This window comes from Conger conger, chromosome 10 (genome assembly GCF_963514075.1).
Source record: "Conger conger chromosome 10, fConCon1.1, whole genome shotgun sequence".
Classification (NCBI taxonomy): Eukaryota; Metazoa; Chordata; class Actinopteri; order Anguilliformes; family Congridae; genus Conger; species Conger conger.
Window position 1 is genome coordinate 27,438,674 of NC_083769.1, and position 18,989 is coordinate 27,457,662.

At 39.0% G+C, this 18,989-nt stretch overlaps 1 protein-coding gene across 1 annotated transcript in view; it reads left to right on the forward strand.

Moving 5' to 3' along the window:
• The window catches only part of LOC133139095 (testis-expressed protein 264 homolog), a 79,213-nt gene extending 69,608 nt beyond the window's left edge, over positions 1-9,605 (forward strand). Inside the window, exon 4 of the mRNA XM_061258393.1 lies at positions 7,376-9,605. Within this exon, the coding sequence (XP_061114377.1) occupies positions 7,376-7,659 (284 nt within the window). The 3' untranslated portion in view covers positions 7,660-9,605. The remainder of the gene's footprint in view (positions 1-7,375) is intronic.
• Positions 9,606-18,989: the final 9,384 nt, after the last annotated feature.

Genomic DNA, 18,989 nt, shown 5'->3' on the forward strand with positions numbered 1-18,989 from the left:
CAGTGTAGCTCAAGCATATTAAGGAGAACGTGACTCTGAGAACAATTTCCTTTCCAGACAGTGAAATTTAGCTCCTGTGGTCTGGATTTAAATGATCTTTTCATGAGAGTTCAATGTTGACCTTCTCATATGAATGCTAGACAATGCAATGACATGATAACTTCACAAATTACTTGTGATATATTGCATTTGTTATTGTATTCATAGTGCTAGTATAGCGCAGTGAACTGGTCGTTGCGCTGTAGCCAGTCCACACAGGGAAATGTCTGCCTGCCTTTCTGCCCAGTACATTCCCCACACATACAGGCAGGTACTATAGCAGTGTGAATCCAGCCTTATTCACCTGCTTATTCACATGGCAGTATGTCCAAACACGCTCTGTTTCATTTTCAGCACATATACAACAGCGGCAGGAGGTTCTTTGAGGAGGAGTATGCATGAGACATTGCATTCATTTTGTTGATACTCTTATCCAGAATGACGTAAAACTAAGTGCAAACAGATGTTTGACTTCTTGAGGAATATATGATGCATTTAGTATACATACAATAGCAGTGATGCACTATGTCCATATTTATTCTCTTGCCCAGTCATTTGCCTGTGAATATTGTATTGTGCTTAAGTTAAAGCTGTTATATTTAAAATTGTTATATTTAAATTAGAAATTATTAAGCACAACTATATGTACATTTGGCTACAAGCAAATACATGTAATACCCATCTGTACTGCACCTCTCTGTGAAATAAGTAACTACGGTACACATTATGAGAAATACATTGTTTACATTGCTCAGGAAGCCCCAGTCCATTAAATTATATAGTCGTAACTGAACCACTTTAGAATGGCAGCAAATGTCAGCTAATATTGGAACTGAAAGCTGAGAAAGAGCTAGCTTCACTGAAACATCTTGTCAATGTTTGGTTTCATATTTCTGTTTTCATACAAATGTTTCCCAGTATGATGGGATGTATTTTCCAAATGAGCCCTTTGTTTACCGTTGTATAGTTTTGGAGAAGCTGATGAGTACTCTATGGTCATTTTTTCTTTGTCGGAAGTGGCTACTGGCCCATTCAGTTTCCCAATAGTCTTATTAGACCAGCTTCGATTAGTTGGAGACTGTAATGTATTAGCCTGAAGAGGTATTAAGATTTAATTTAAATTGTGCGTTTTATTTCTTAACTCTGAGGGAGAGTCTAACTGGTGAGGAATTCTGATTTCATTCAAGGTAAATTTAAATCCTACCTTGGGAAGGATATGAGGCAGTAGAATATTCTTCATTCACCCTCACATCTCTGCAGATCCTCGATGCTGACTGTAGAATGATTTCAGCCTGTATTTGTTTGAAGTCAAAGTAAAAGCAATTTAGTCTCAGATAGGCAGTTGTGAAATCAACCATTGTCCGATAGGCTGGTGTTAAATCAATTTGCTATTCCTCTTTTGAATGCATACTCCATCTAAGATGCTATGTCCGGTCAGCCAAAAAGTAATGCATTGTGACAAGTCTGTAGACCCTCCTCCACCCCCCACCCCCTGGGTCCTTGGCAAAATTGAATAAATAAATATTAGGAAAGAGACAACTAATAAATATGCAGAAATACTGACAGTTGTTTCAGAGAGAAAGCACTGACATAGGCAAAAAAAAATAATAATAGTGAGACTTCTGAAGTTATTGCTTTCAAACGGCAACTTTGGCTCTGTAATTTGTACCCAACCTTCAGTTGAACTCGTTGATTCGCTTCAACAAAAGGATGTCACAGCCTTTACTCTACGCCCACTGCCTGTCTTCAAGTCTTTTGGATCAGCTGTGCTATTACCATTCAAGGTATTTCCTGTTCATTTCCCCCAGGCTCTACCACCCCTTGACCCTGTGCATTATTTTGAAATATATTGCAGCTGACCTCAGCTTGCTGCATCTTGTGCCCCTACATCCTGTTGCTATGGTGTCTGGGAACTAATTCCTAATTCACCATTGGGCCATCAGGAACTTTAAAAGTCCAGGCCAAAGACCTGGTCTAGAGATAAGAAACAGAGAGACAGAACCGTCTGTATGTGTGCGTCTGTGCGTGTGTATCTCTCAATGGGGGTGGCCTAGCAGACCTCATGCTGACATTCTTCTTTAAGATCCCAAACTCCGCAACAGACCTGGCTTTTTACTTTCTGGTTTGAATTATAAGTTAGTTAGACCAAGTCCTGCATCTTGGTCTGCCATTCTACTTTACTGGATATCACTGGTCTTTTTGGAAAGTTTGCTGCCTTCAGGCCTTCAGCATTTTGGGGGGGAAACAAGCTGGGGTTTGCTGTTTTCTTTCTTCCATTTCCATTGTGACTGTTATGGAAAATATGGATCCAAATCTAATGAGGAGGATCTAAGGACACTGCACTTCAGCTGTCACAGAACACCTACTGGGAGTTTTTGACTGGTTTCTTGTAGCGAGGAACACAAGGACAATGCACATAATAAGTAGACTGAGAGAACAAAATGAATAGCTAAAATTTCCTCTCACCAGGAGAAATGTAAAAAAAGAATAAAAAGAATAGAGATGTAATTTACTGCCATGGAAAGTCAAAGACTGGCACTGTACTGATTGTATCAGCATGAGGTCTTGCTGCCACTAGGATGTCTCTCCTCTTACACTCTGTGCGTGTGTACATGTCTGCTTCTGCATATGTGTGTATGTTTCTGCGTGCCTGCATGACTGTGTGTGTGTGTGTGTGTGTGAACCCCTCCCATGTTGCCAGCCCGGTGCACTAGTGTGTGGATGCCAGGCCTCTTGCAGCCTGGAATCCTTAAGGGATAACCACCATATTGTCGGATGCAGATAAACAACACACTCTACACTTCACTTGCGTGGAAGTCGTTCATGTTCACGTGTGAAAATCATTATGTACGCAATGTATTTTTAATGCAAGTCGAGTACACTGCATATATTACAAAGCTTATTGCCAATGTTGCATATCATCTTGCATGCATATACAAGCACTAGAATACATTATATTGTAAAATTATCTTAGTAGCATCCAATTACATATTTGTAAGCGGCAATAAATGATCATCTTTCATGAATGTCTCTGCCATATATCTATGGCATATATTCTCACATGAAATAATTTAAAATGTCTATTATGGTTTATGGTTCTTACTTTATCAGAGGCTGGGCTGATGGTAAACAGTAACTTTATTAGTGTTATTACGGTTTTACCAGTGGCAGCTGCTCTGTGGAGGCAAGGGCAGCTATTCTTGCTCACATTTGAGAGAGAAGAGAGAAAAGCGTAAACCCGGTATATTTCTGTACCTATTATTACCATTTCATTTCATGTTTCAAGAGGGCTTCTGATGGTTTCTGTTCAGTTTCACCATTTCAACAAGTTCTATATGGCGCTTGCCTCCATTTTGATAATACCTACAAGCTGCCACTTTACCTGTGTTCATAATGTATTATTCTTGGACAGATGAAATGTTAAGTTTGCAGCAGTTGGTGGATTAAATAAGGAAATGTTTGCTAGCCAGGAAAGTAGCAGGCTGAAGGAATTGCACAGTATACCGCCTCCTCTGTGACCTTATCATTGAGTTAAACCATTTACACCATTAGTCATCCTGACGATTGACTCACTGACTGCTTGTGCATGGGCTCAGGTATTTATAGCTTATTCACAGGCTGTCACTGCGTGTTACAAAGTAAATGACATCGGTCTTATTCCTACTAGTGTTGACAGTATTGTTTCCTGTATGCTGTACTTAAGTACTGTATATATGCATACAGTGAAAGGAATTAATGGACCTAGAGCTGTGGGGCATTATTGGACTGACAACAGGCAGTGGATTTGCAGGTGTGTTTGCCTTGTATTTGGAGAGTGTGGAGAATGTGGTGAATAGCTTTAAGAAGAATTAAAAGTAAAGCAAGATATGCTGTGGCTGCACTCTTAATCAGCGTTTGTGTGTGTCTTTTCGCAGCTCCTTTCACCCTGAATGACTGGACAGCTCTCATATTTTAGACATCCTATTAATCTGATAATCAATTCCCTCTCATCTGAAAATAATATATGCCACTGGAAATGATGCACTGTGTTGTGGGAAACCATATATTTTTCCAAACAAGAATAATACATCCGAGGCCCAGCAATATTGATTAAACCATCTCTTTTCTGATGATAAATGATGTTGAAAAGCATGTTCATTGCCTTGAGAAAGCAGTGTCTCTGGTTTTGCGCACAAATGAGAATTTTTTTTATAAATACCTAGCTTGGTCTTTGTTTTATATCACCCTGGATAGTTAGCGAGAGCAACTCAATATACAGCTACCTGTATTGTAAACACATGTTTCTATAATCACTAACCTTAGGCTAGCTATGAGTGGTTCTTTAATGAATTAGGAGCAGGTATTTCTGGTTTTATGAGTTGATCTGAAAGGGCTTCTCTCTAGATTAACTTCAGGGAAAAATGTAGTCTGGTAATTGCCCAGATGGCTATCCATGGAGTCACCTTATGGCTTACCTGTGGTAAGTATACTGTATATAGTCATGAAAAACCTAGTCATAATCACATCCTGTTGGACAAAATGCAGGTATTAATTTCAATTTACATTTTATTGTACATGTGCATGTGGCAACCTCTTAATGTGTCACCACTTAATGTAAAAAGAACAAGAACAAAATATACAGTACAATCCCTTCTGTGTGAATGGTGACTGTGGTTTTAGTGAATTCCATACATTGTGTGTCTGAGTGATTGACTGCAGGTGAACTGTGGCTGGCTGTATTCTGCCTGTTTCAGCTGTACCCCTCCCATGCATTGTGTGTCTGAGTGATAGGCTGCAGACTGCAGGTGGACTGTGGCTGGCTGTATTCTGCCTGTTTCAGCTGTACCCCTCCCATGCATTGCGTGTCTGAGTGATAGACTGCAGACTGCAGGTGGACTGTGGCTGGCTGTACAGGCTCTGGAGGGGAATAGGACATTGTACTAATGAGTCAGGCGTATGAATATGTTAATGGATTTAAACTCGGAAAAAGCCTTAATTAAGGATTTCGAATATGAGAGCCAAGGTATGACAGATAAAGATTTATAAAAGCTGACATTTAATTGCAGAAAATGCTATTGGCTACTCGAGCATACAATTCAAATGACAATTAGTTGTATGTTGATTAGGTGTAGTATACTGTTGGCCAATAAGTACTGGTATAAACATAAGGAAAATATCCCTCGCCAAATATGATTTCCTGTTGGGAACCTGAAAACAGAGTTGAGCCGCAGGCAATCATTAAATTGTTGCACCATCTGCTTCTCCCTGCTTGTTTTAGCACCCAAGGCACAACATTGGATTACCGTTGTTTTTCCATTTCTGATTAAAAATCACTTACAAAATATCACCTTCGAGTCCAGTCACTGAGCTGCAGTGCTAAAGCTCTGAGAGCTGTGATGTCATGTGTGGAGCCAGAGTCGTGGCTGTGCAATGGGAAAACCAGAGGCATGGAGAGATGAAGTCAAGCGGAAACGCGGAAATGAAAGAATGCTGATGATGTGAAACTGTAGGAGGGAGAGGCGTGCTTCAGGTGTGTGGATTCAGCGTCTCCATCAAATACAGATCCTCCAGTAAAGTCTAAAGGGCCGTAATCTCGTGTGGTTAATGACCCAAACTCAGGGACAGGTTTGGTAGGGGCTTCAAGGCTTCACGCTCGCGTGGGAGAATTGTCGGGAATTCTCTACCTCAAACTGTCTTTGTTCCATTCATATTCTCATTTACTGGGTTGCTATAACAAGATCAGCATATTTTGGTCTGCGCTCACCTTAACAACAGAAATGTGTGTTCAGTTTCCAACCAGGTCATACCTCAAAAACAGGCATCCATCACGTTTCTGTGTGCCCTCTGGTGTAGCGTACTATTATTGCCCTGCCATGGATTGCTGCTTGTGCAGAACTGGACCTGCACTTCAAGTAACTTTAAACCGCAGAAATTGAGATGGGCTGCAATCCTATTTGCCATCTGAGTCCTGTACCCCTTGGCACTCTCTGTCCCTTACCTTTTGATTGCATTGCAATAAACTAGCTAAACAAGTAGCTTGGTATATGGGGAAATCTAACTGAATGGCAGCACAAATCTAACAATTACCAGTGCCTTAGGCCTCTTGTAAGGTATCTCCCTGCACATCGAGATTTAATCAGTAATTCACAGGTCAGCTTATATTAGTTTTGGTAGCGTTCCCAGACAGGTTTATGATTTCTGCCTTCTGTGTGTGTGCGTGTGTGTGCATGCATGCATACCTGCATGTGTGTGTATGTGTTCTAATTTTTTGTTAATAATGACTTTGTTGTTTAAACAGTATTGTGGTGCACAGACTCATATTTAAAGAGAATCTATTGTCCAGGTGCCAGCTCTGTTTTGAGTGTGCTGCCAGGCTTGGCATAGCACACTCTAGGCTGCCCTACATGCATTCACAGTGTTAGAATAGCAGAGAATTGGTTGCCAGGTGAGAGTCACACCCTTTGTGGATAAATCTTGGCCTCTGTTTTTCTATGGTCATCATATATTAAAAATGTTTAAGCGTGGAAATTTTTAGTGATACACACAACAATCCCCTATCCATATGATCTTTGGCTGAACCTCTAGCACATGCAAGGTTTTACTTAATTATAATTTTTGCTGTGTACAAAAAACAGCCTTGAATGAAAGGTCTTCTCTAAAATTGCAGGAATGGCCTCCAGTAAATGCCCACTGGGAACTTTGAAGGCTTGCTTTATGAGGATGAGAAAGTGATGGGAGATTATTAGAGTGTGGGCTGCAGGAAGCCACTTGTTTCACAACACCTAGGAAAACTAGTTATAAGAAAGTTAGGTAAGCAGTAATATGTCACGGATCCGCTTAATGCAGTACTGAAAAGATGTACAAATGTCAATTTTCCTTCCATTAACCAAATGCTTTTGCATGTGACTCACAAAAGCCTTGTTTTTATAATTAGTCCCAGTAAATGGTTACCAGGACATTATATTAAAAAAGGTTAACTTCCTAACCATGTGCAAATAGGTATATTTACAGCAGGGGAATGTCCGGTAAGGGAACTGGACTTACTGTACAATAAGGTTGTAGATTTGATTCATACCTGTGAATGCAGTTGTACCCTTGAGTAAGGTGTTTAACCCTTAAGTCCTTCATTAAATAGCCAGCTCTATAAATATATATATTTTTTGTGAAAGAATGTAAGCTGTGTAAATCACTTCTGTGTCCTGAAATGTACGTTTTTGCAGCAATGAACTTCACATTTGAGATTCTCAGACTGCTACCAGCCTCCCTTATCTTTACTGATAACTTTTTTTGGTAGGTTATTTAGAGGTTTCCGGCATGTTCTCTAACAACCTGTCCTTGTCCTTGCCAATGCTTCCAGGTGCAGGCTCCAACAGCGAAACGAGCTCCATGAGTCACATGATGTCAGGCAGTCGTGAGTCATCCCTGGCCCGGTCCTCAGTGCCTACACTAACTCACCGGCCACAGAGAAGTGACAGAGACCACTGGAGCGACAGGAGCTCCAACCAATCCTCCTCATCGTTTGAGGACCTGGATTTGGAGCTGGTGGAGAATCAGGAGGAGACCGCAGCTAAGGTCCCATGCAGCAAGCCCTTGGACGTCACCCCAGAGGAGCGAGAGGCAGTGGCTGAGGGTGAGGAGTAAAACTAAAATGGTGGGGCTGTTTTTATCCGAGGCTTGAATTATCTACAGACATTCTGACAAGTAATACTGCGTTGAAATACTAAGGAAAGGTGGTTGCTGTTTGGTGGCCAGTTAACACAACCATTCTCAGTGCAATATTGTGCCCCTGTTGCCTGGAACTAGTTCTTAACCATGCCAGGGGCAGACTGTACAGTACTACGGTACATAGCCTAAGTATCTGTAATATCACTCAAGGAGAGTGGATGCAGTTGGCAGGGTATTCTCTGCCACATCATGCAAGCAGGTATGCAGTGCTCTGCTTCAGCACATGTACTGTGTGACTCAGCTGGTGAGCTCCAAAAATAAATGGCAACAGTGATTGTATAGTGAGAGTGAAATATATTAACTAGCTAGTTTACTCAACATATTGGCTAATGATAAAATGGTGAGTAAGCTAGTTTTGTAGCTAACTAGTTTTATTTTCACTTCATTAGCCAGCTAAATCACTAGCTAGCTTACTGGAAAAAAGTTGAACTTCTTGATGATAGCAACCATGCCATCATCATTTTTCATTTTATTTTATTTTTTGCCAAACAGCTAAAGGCTTGGGCTTCTAGCTAGCTGTGGAATTTTGTTTTGTTTTGTTTTGTGCAAGCGACTAAAAAGAAGTCATAGCTAGCTTACCAAAAGAAAAAGCTAGACAGTATCTATAGCTGCCTGTTCACTATTACTAGAAACTAACCATTAATACTTGATTGGCTTTATTATCCACTTTATTTCCATTATACTTCACTACAACAAAACACAAGACCTACTGTCACCAATTTACTGTGTGTCACCTACTTAATCCAGGATAGCTAACATAGCATAAGATACAGATGGGTTCATCTGTATAATGTCCCTATAGCAGTGTTTTCTGACCATTGAGATGTGTTTAGCCATGTTTTTGAATTTACTGACAGGTACCATTGTTATAGCTCAGTCATCAGCGACCCAAGAAAGCAGACATTCTCCTTATTAGTCTGACAGTGGAAAATGTTGCTCACATGAAAATTACAAAGCCTTTGTATTTTGCACATTTTCTTTTTAGTTTTACTTCTATTATCTCCATTTATCAATTCATAACATAAAAAAAGTAGTTTAATGGTTATTTGAGTGTCTAATTTTGAATAAAATGTGTACTAATTTTGAATAAAATGTGTAAAATGTGTACATTCTTTTGGATTTCATTGATAATCTTTATATACTGTACTGTGTAGGCAATATACTAAAAATATCCCATACTATCTTTTGGATACTACACACTATACTGTGTATATCATGGAAGAGGGATGTTACTCAGGATTATATTTAGCTCTTTAATGGCAATTACATTTTTTTGGCTTCAAGAAATACTTGTGCTGTTTTTTCGTTCACATATTCTGATGTATGTTCATTTAATACCGGTTACAGATTTTGGTGGGATATTAGACTCACTTCACAACATTGATACTTTCAAACAAAGCAATGATTGTATTACAAGACCAATCGTCATTCAGTTACATAAGGACTGTATGGTTACCGTTTACCTTTTGTAGTGTTTTTGCATCATCTGCATATTTAATCTGTGATAGAAACATACATTTATTTCTATATAAAATTATATATGTTAGATGTACAGTCACTAAATTCATTGGCAAAGAATCTTCCTTTTTGGTTCCTTCACATATTAGTTTTTATTGTTGCATCTATAAGACATTGTTGTAATTCTACATTATATCTACTAAACAAATACAGTATGGATCTTTCTGAGTGATGTCCATGCTTACTTGACAAGCCATTGAGTGTTGGAATGTTCAGTGGAACATGTGATATACTGTTTCCCTTTGTTTGTTGATTCATATTTGAATGTCCTGCCATGTTTTGATGTTTTCATTGTCAGTGTTGACAGATTGATATAAAGGGTAGGATGCCTTTGTAAGTTTAATATTTGCTGACTGTAATAAAATGCATTTGCATCGTGAAATCAAACAAGCCTGTTACATGTCTTTCATTGCTTACAAGCACTGAGCACTTTATTAGGTAGACCTTTACACCAGCTTGTCAATGCAAATATTTAAGCCAATCATATGGCAGCAACTAAATGCATAAAAGCATGCAGACATGCTGAAGAGGTTCATCTGTTTTTCAGACACATGTCAGAATGGGGAAGAAATGTGATTTAAGTGACTTTGACCATGGAATGATTGTTGGTTCCAGACAGGGTGGTTTGGGTATCTCAGAAACTTCTGATCTCCTGAGATTTTTACTCACAACAGTCTCTAGGGTTCATAAAGAATGGTGTGAAAACAAAAAAACATTCAGTGACCAGCAGTTCAATGTGTTATTAATAAGTGAGGTCAGAGAAATAGGGCCAGTCACGTGACAGGAAGGTGACAGTAACGCAAATAACCACACATTACAAATGTGATATGCAGAAGAGCATCTCTGAACACACAATGCGTCAAACCTTTAAGTGGATAGGCTACAGCAGCAGAAGACTTAATAAGTAAAATAAATAAAAGAAACTTAATATATTGCTCGCTGAGTGTATTATGATTATCTAGCCCAGGAACATGACTTTAAAGAAACTGCCACTTATTTATATATGAAATTATTTCTTTTCAACGAGATATGGGTTTACATGTTGTATGTTATTCAGTTCAAGTACTAGATATGAATGATAGCCTACTTAGTGCAGTAGTTTACTGGCTTCATTAACTGAAATGGCATTAAGGAAGAAATTGGGTAAAATATTAAATAACAATATATTTAATAACTATATATCACAATTTTCTTATTAAACTTGTTTACTTGAATCTAGAAACTTGCATCTTGAAACTTGCACAAACATGATTATTTTAACAACTCTGACTCAATACCAGTGTCTCTCTCTGTACTCAAGCCAGCAACCCACTTGTGAAGTGTCCAGTTAAATATTGGCACTGATTAAAAGGAATACAAACACAAAAAGGGGCATAGTGTACTCACAGATACAGTACACGCACATGCACACCAGCCAAGCTTCTGCTCCTCTGTCCTTCATCACTACCACATACACAAATGAAATAAACAAACTAAAACAAGAAGCAGTACACACACATGCACACCAGCCAAGCTTCTGCTCCTCTGTCCTTCATCACCACCACATACAAAAATTAAATAAACAAACTAAAACAAGAAGCAGTACACACACATGCACACTAGCCAAGCTCCTGCTCTCTGTCCTTCATCACCACCACATACACAAACTAAATAAACAAACTAAAACAAGAAGCAGTACACACACATACACCAGCCAAGCTTCTGCTCCTCTGTCCTTCATCACCACCACATACACAAACTAAATAAACAAACTAAAACAAGAAGCAGTACACACACGTACACCAGCCAAGCTCCTGCTCTCTGTCCTTCATCACCACCACATACACAAACTCAAATAGATAAACAATCCTACCTGAAACGCTCAGCTCTCAATAGATGGAATGTTGCATTCTGACAACTGCAAGAGATGTGCCAGAGAGACATTATAGACACAGAATGGTTTGTAATGGCGTGACATATTTTTCACAGCCTTCCTGCTACAAAAACACTTCTCTTTTTCCCTCACAGTTGATGTTCTCTTTACAATATTACTCCCTGGCAAGCTGGAGTATGTGAAAGTATATGAAATTGAGATTCTCACCTTCTCTAAACACCCCCCTCACTGGGTTGATGTGCTATTGTGCTTCATTATGAAATCGGCAAAACATGGGTACTTCAGTGCTCGGAGTTCCACAGCTTTCACCACGCTGATATAGATGGTATCTGACGCGGGATAGGCTGAATCACAGGTGGAGTATTGTGTGCCAGGTGAGAGGACCGACAGACAGGGTCGTGGAGGTGAAAGTCTCCTGGGTGGCAGCAGTCAACTGTAGAGGAGACTGCATGGGACGACAGGCTGTGCTGTCAGCGGGAGGCACGAGCACAAAGCTGGGAGGAATTTTATCATATCACGCCTAGTGCACCAATCTCAATGCTGTAAGAAACAGGCTGCTGTCAGAGGTCACGCTGATGCTCATTCAGGTTTTGAAATCAGGATGTAGTTGTGGGGTCACAAACTCAGGACTCGGTAAATGATTTCCAAGTCATCTGGTGCTGGGAAAGCGTAAAGCACTGACCGTAACTCCCATACTCTCAGAACAACAGACCGTTTCTTCCAAGTCGCATGGCTGTTTCTCAGCACTAATGCCTCTTGTTCATGGTAGTTGCTTCTGTGTGGATGGGATAAAAACATCCTCTGGCACACAATATGTTTCTCATCTTCTGCCTTTGTGTGTGCATTTTAGTCTTTCTTTCTTTCCATTTTTCCTTCTTTTTCTTTCCTCCCTTCCCTTTTTCTTTCCTTCATTCCTTCCTTCCTAGTTTTCTTGCTGCTTTGTACCGTGGTCCTATGGGGCATATATAAAATGGCTGCTTTTTTGTGTTAATCATCCTATTTAATGACTCAAACTGCTTAGTGCTCTACATTAAGTAGTTGGACATTGTCGGGTGGACATTGTTGGAACGCTTCATATCAAACTGCCTCTTATCCTGATCTCTTCATGGAAAAACCTGACCGATGTTGAAAAAGTACAAAGTGAGAGTGAAAAAGAAAAAAAAACAAACAGTCAAGAGCAAGCCAGGTTTGCTTTTTCACTTGAGTAGCGGCAAGGAAGGTTTGTCACAATGAGGAAAGTAAAACAGTGAATTGCCTTTTCCATTTTTCATTTGTGTTTGGAGTAAAATTATGGCAGAGGCAGTGAAAAAGCAATGAATAAAAAATTCGCATTGCATTTACATTTTTCTTTTGACACATGGTATGCTGTACACTAAGACTAATGAAATGAACCAGATTCTTAGAAATAACATTCTAGAAATCCATTTGCAAACTTCATTATGGCATTTTCCTTTTTCTAATTTGCATTTTTTATTGATTCATAAGTAAGAACTTTCAATGAATTTGTTGTTTGTGGGTATTGTCAGTTATCCTTTGAAAATAATAATAAATAACTGTCTCTTATGAGGCTGAATTATGAATGATTTCTCCAATTGATAAAACAATATCCTAGTAGAAATCTCTGTGAGATGCATATCCATAGAAACCGATTCAGAGATTTCAATCTGTTCAGTCATGCCTTGTTTTTCTGGCCTATTATGGCATCTTTGTTTGTTTTATACTGGCAAAGAGAGAAATTCCAACAACATGTAAGTTTCAATGGACTGAACAAAGAGCATAGATTACCAGAGTTAATATCGCTGCATCACATTTAAGGATTTCATATGGTTAATATCCCTGCATCACATTTAAGGATCTCATATGGTTAATATCCCTGCATCACATTTAAGGATTTCATATGCCTCCTGTCATAATACGTACTGCAAATTATTTATCTTTGATGAGACTAATGATCATGCTAAAATATTGAAAAAATACACTCTGCTGTAGAGTTCAGTGAATTTCTTCTACCACTGACATCCCATCATTCTACAGAATTATTCTTGATTCATAATTAGTTGAAAAATCATATTTTGAGCTAAGAAATGCAGTGCTATGAAATATGCTTTGCATAATCGGCCTAGACAATGAATTGAATATTATGACTGCATTTTTATTGAACATCTTTGCATGTCTCAAAAAGAATGCAGCTTGTAAATGTATATTACATATGACAGAGACTATGGGACAATGGGGCCATTTCCACAACATTCAAATGAACATTCAAATAATATTTTAATTCTGCATGACTACTACTTTTTTACACATATTCCCTAAATTCCCTTATCAACAGCCAAACTGAATATTATACGAGCAGTTTCAAATGTTTTTAATGATAAAAAGATACAGTCCCACTGGCATTTCCTTAAACCTGAAAACCTTCATTTTTTCTGCTTTTTTTTTGGCGATTTTACAACTATTTTGGTTAAATCCAGAAGGCATTTTCACAAGTGAAATTTCTAGAATGGAAATTAAAGCAGAACTTTAGCCTGGGTCACAATATTGAGAGTTTTTATTCAATGCAAATTGTGCTTGCACAATGATAAAGAATTGAAGTATCTACTTATTGGTATGACTTGAGCTTGTCTGAAGTAGTCTACAAGAGATTGTCATCAGTATGTGCATTACAAAAGCACTTATTATGCTGGTAGTATTTAATTTGTCAGGTTTCAGATACTTTAGGTGAAATTACTTCTTAGCAAGCAGACAGCAAATTCCTGCTTCCATTCATCACTATGATGCACAACAACTTCCTATTGACAATCACAGGGCCAACTGAACAGATTATTTTCAATGATGAACCACCATATTCCCAGATTTTTTGTTGATTGTTTTGACTTATTTGGGATTGAAAGCATAGTGCAGCTGCGGAGGTCCATGCTCAAGCCACAGCGTGAGTCTGTGGGGTTAATCTTAGAAAACGCGGAGCTTCGCAGAGTTCATCTTTAGAACCCATTTACATGACCAGGGTCTGAATGCCCTTCGCTTTTTTGAATCGGCGCATAGCTTGACAGGAGAGCCGGCTATAAATATTAATTTAACTGTGGAAAAGTAGAATGTCTTCAAATATCTCTGTTGTTCGCAGTGTGAGGTGCGGCAGCTGCTGCCTGAGACCACCGCAGTGGCACGCGGCATGCGGCTCGTGTCCACGCATATATTCCGGCACATTCCAGACGCCTTTTTACACCGGCAGTCAGACGGCTTAGCCGCGACATCCTGTCAGTCATCTCCACCGCCGCACCTACAGCGAAGCTGGAGTGGAATACAGACATCCAATGTAAACCCAGTGAAAATGTATGTACTAATTGCAATTAGACGAGAGCTGGAGATATGTCGGTTTTATGTTAATTGTGACAGAAGATCAAAAATGGATAGATTTACATTCATATACTGCATTATGGTATTCTCCAGACCATCGGAGCACTCTGAAAATATTGAATAAAACACACTCAGGGATGTTCCCATCTCCATGGCAGCTGCATGGATCTTTTAAAGGCCATTACTGATCCTTCCTCCTTAGTCTAAACATAGATTTTTTAGATTCAGTGTTTTTCAGCTTGCTACGGCATAGTGTTCAAAGAAATAGTTTGCAAAAACAGTTTCAAAACACAGATAATGAGCATCTGTACACATGATTAAAATACATAATTCTATAATTATTTTGGAAAGGTTTTGGAAAACCAAAGAAGTTATCTACCAACCACATCTCTGCATGCATTCTTATTGTGCATCTGGGATGTTACATATTTTCTCTATCTTTAAGATATCTGGTTATGACTGAATCCATGTTTCTCTATTGATTCCAAACATCTCATTGTTCTATGAGATATTTTTTCCACAAATGATTGTTTTCTAAATAAAATTACACCTCACTACCTATGCTGTTGGACAGTGCAGCAGTGGTCAAATACCTTTTTAGCTGTGCATTTTATGGGAATAACCACTATTGTATGCCATTGCAGCTGTATGCCCCCAAGATTCACAGCAATAACACAGAGCAGAGACATTCAAATGCTTTAATAAATAAATAAATAAATAAATAAATAAATAAATAAATAAATAAATAAATAAATAAAATACTTTCATTTGAATGTGATTTTGCCTCATATTTGCTTTTAAAATAAAGCTGGTTATGTAAGATCATTTTCTCTCCCTCTAAATGGATGTTTGCTTGTTTTACAGGTTGTGCCTTAATGGATGCTACTCACCTGTCTAGAGGTCTTTAGGAGAGCACAGCAGACCACTAATTACATTTATTTCCATTGTTACAGCAGGCTTGTGTGGATAGTGTGATTTCCTTCTTTCAAAAGCAAACCGTGGGTGTGTTTGAATTGAATCAGCTTCAAATTAGTACTATATGATAAACACCTCTGGTGGTTAAAAAAAGAAATGATTACATTTACTGTCATATACTGAATATACACATCAAACCATATGCATATCTTTACTTATGCAGGGCTTCTTTTGTTTCATTATTGAAAGAGAACTTTTAAAACATGCAAAGAAGCATTGGATATAAACTAATGGTTTATCTTTTTTTTTCTAGATAAAATACATCTGACAGGTAATTCTCAGCATGTTGTTGGAAGCTTTTAAAAGTTTTAGCTCACAATTATCTCTGAGCTTTCTATTGTTTGCCCCATGGTGAAATGCTCGGTTTAAAAAAAAATATATATATATATTTTTTTTTAACTGACAGCAGTGTGTTCAAATATGGAGGAAATATAATTGCTGGAATCTACCTTCCCTCGATTTCAGTGGTTTCTGAAATCCTACTTTTACCCTGCTAAAACAAATATTTTACCTCCCTCTTTCATTTGACATAAAACACAATTCTATCTGCAGCCTAGTATGTTTGAATGCTCAATGTCCAGCATTGGACAGACTGGATGCCATTATGCTCCAGCTCCTGTTAAATGGCTCAAGCTAAGCGGGTGTGGGCTTGGTTAGTACTTGGATGGGAAACCTCCTGGGAAACATTAAGTTGCTGCTGCAAGTGGTCTTGGTATGCCAGTAGGGGGCGATCTTCCCTCTGATTGTATTATCCCCAGTGCCCCAGTCTTTTGGATGAGACGTTAAACCGGGGTCCTGACTCACTGTGGTCAGTAAAGATCCCATGACGCTCTTCACAAAGAGTAGGGGGTTCCCCGGTGTCTTGGCTAAATTCCCAGCCCTGGCTCTTTCAACCTGCCGCCTAATAATCCCCTGATTCATTTGGCAAAAACATTGTTGGCAGCCGTGCATCTCCCAGGTGGGTGCTACATATTGGTGGTGGTTTGCGGCGAGTTTTCACCTTAACACTATAAGCTCTTTGAGTGTCTAGTAAAGCGCTATATAAAATGTAATGATTTATCATCAGCAACCTGAATACTGACTATGACTGTGATATCCTGTTTGTAGGAATGACTGCCCACTGATCATATACGTGCAAGCATTGATATATGAGATGTTTAAATAACTGTGCAGATACAGTATGAATATAATGTACAACCACTCCTCTACTCTTAAGTTAAATATACACATTTTGATGTCCTTGGTTCCATGGGAAGCTGTACACTGGCAAGTCCTTTGGTGACCGCTGCTTTGGTGATTTTTCACTGGCTTACATCATGCCCTTAATAATTAAATCACTTTGCAGTTATTAGCTGGGTTAGAGAGTTATTTTTTGCTATTTAATTGATGAACATGCCAAACCATTTCAAGAATTTAAAAAGCCACATGAATATTTTCATTCTTAGCTTTGACGGGAAGATGAAGTGTTAAACATTGTTTTCCATATCACCCACGTGGGCTATGGTCCAGTGTTGTTCTTTATAGTCCCATAGACAGGCACACGTTTGAGTTTAATGCTGAGGAATGTTGACATTGCTGGCAGCGAGGCACACCCTGTGACCATTTGGTGAGGAGCTGAGGAGGTGCCAGTGCCCCACTGTGGTCAATCTGCTGCACTTCCCCACAGAGGCAGCCTGCTGACCAGTCAGTCCTGTGTATATAAACACATTTACTGCTTCAGAGATATATTCGACAATGCAACTTCCTGAGGTCTGTAAGACATCTGCAAAATATTGAAGGTAAAAGAAAAAGAAACATGTACAATAATACAAATCTAAATTATATTGTTACTGCAATTATTATTACAATATTTAACTTTCTTCAGCGTCACCATTATAGTTGAAGATTGATGTCACATAAAAATATACTATTTGGTTTTAATTGAGCTTAATTTTTTTCCTGTAATACACCATTACACACATTATCTCTTGCCTCCTTAGTAATTGTATAAGAGGCGTCTATGGTTTGGCTCAGGATGAAATGGTTCAGAAATTGACCGCAGGATAGGAAGTCACAGTGTGATATTTGGAATTAGTGTGGAATTATGTGAGCATTAATTAACCTGCTCTTACCAGGACTGGCTCCCCTAGTGTTCCCTGCCTCAGTAACATCCGCTTAAAATCTATTTAAGGGAAAATTGGTCCCTTTGTGTCTGAGTAAAGGAAATTATTCAACGAGGAGGGAATGTTAGTCATTGTAATTACTATTGTGTGTGTGCTACACTTTCTTTCCAGACAGAATGACCTTTGCTTTATTTTTATGTGAATCTTTAATTTCTCATAATTTCCTCAGAAGAAATAATGCATCTGCTGCTATTTGTAATAAATAAATAATCTTGAAAGCATGTAGTAGAAGTTTTATCTAAATAAATCCAGATCAATGTCAACCCTGTTTTTTGTTTTTTTTCACTCAGTCAGTTATGGAATTTGCTGTCAACTTTTGTAATCCCTTATGAACAGTGAAAAGACAAGTAAAGAAAGCAGATCTTTTTTAAAGTCAATTAAATTTTCCCACTGAACCTATTTTTATGTTTATGCTAATGTATGTTCAATCACACATGCCAATTTTATGAAGACACCTGACTTCTGAGGAGGGTTATGACCACCAGGATTAAGAGAGGCAGTCATACATGAGAGTGAGATTTGCTTTCATTCACATTCATTCAAATTGCACCTCTGGCATTGGTGGCTTTCAGAGGCCACTTCCCCTGTCATATATGTTTCAGGCACTTGTGTGCAGTTCCCACGGTGCACCAAGCATCTGCACCATAAGGATGGGCCCTCAAAACAAGCAACATCTGAGTCTCATTTCCTTCAGTTGTTTACATTGGGAGTGTGGTTAAATATCTGTAAGGTACAAAGAGGACCACCACACTGGGGGGGCTCCCTATTTCAGGCCGGGGTCTTCCTACAGTCCATGAGAGAAAAGCTTTGTTTTTACATTAGATGTCATTTGGCTGACAGTTTTTATCCAAAGCGACTTACAGTTGATTAGACTAAACAGGAGACAATCCTCCCCGGGAGCAATGCAGGGTTAAGGGCCTTGCTCAAGGGCCCAATGGCTGTGCAGATCTTATCGTGGCTACACCAGGGATCAAAACACTGACCTTGCGGGTCCCAGTCATGTACCTTAACCACTACGCTACAGGCCGCCCTGGCTGTCTTTCCATTGGGACTGTCAGTACACAGCTCTTGGCCTGTTGGCATGGGTACTCACACTCCCTGTGAGACCCACACTGAGGGGCTGCAAGTCAGGTCAACAGCACATGGCACTCATGCTGAAATGTATGTCCTGGCAAGAGATCAGAGAGAATTTACCGAATTCTGTTCATTATTCATTCAGATGATCCATAGTGACTGCCAGCAGATTCATAGTTGCTAGCTTAGTGATGTAAATAAATATGCATTTAAGCATATATTGTCAACTTTGCACATATCTGTGGCATGATAGCCTTTCCTGCAGTTATATGTATAAACTAAATGGA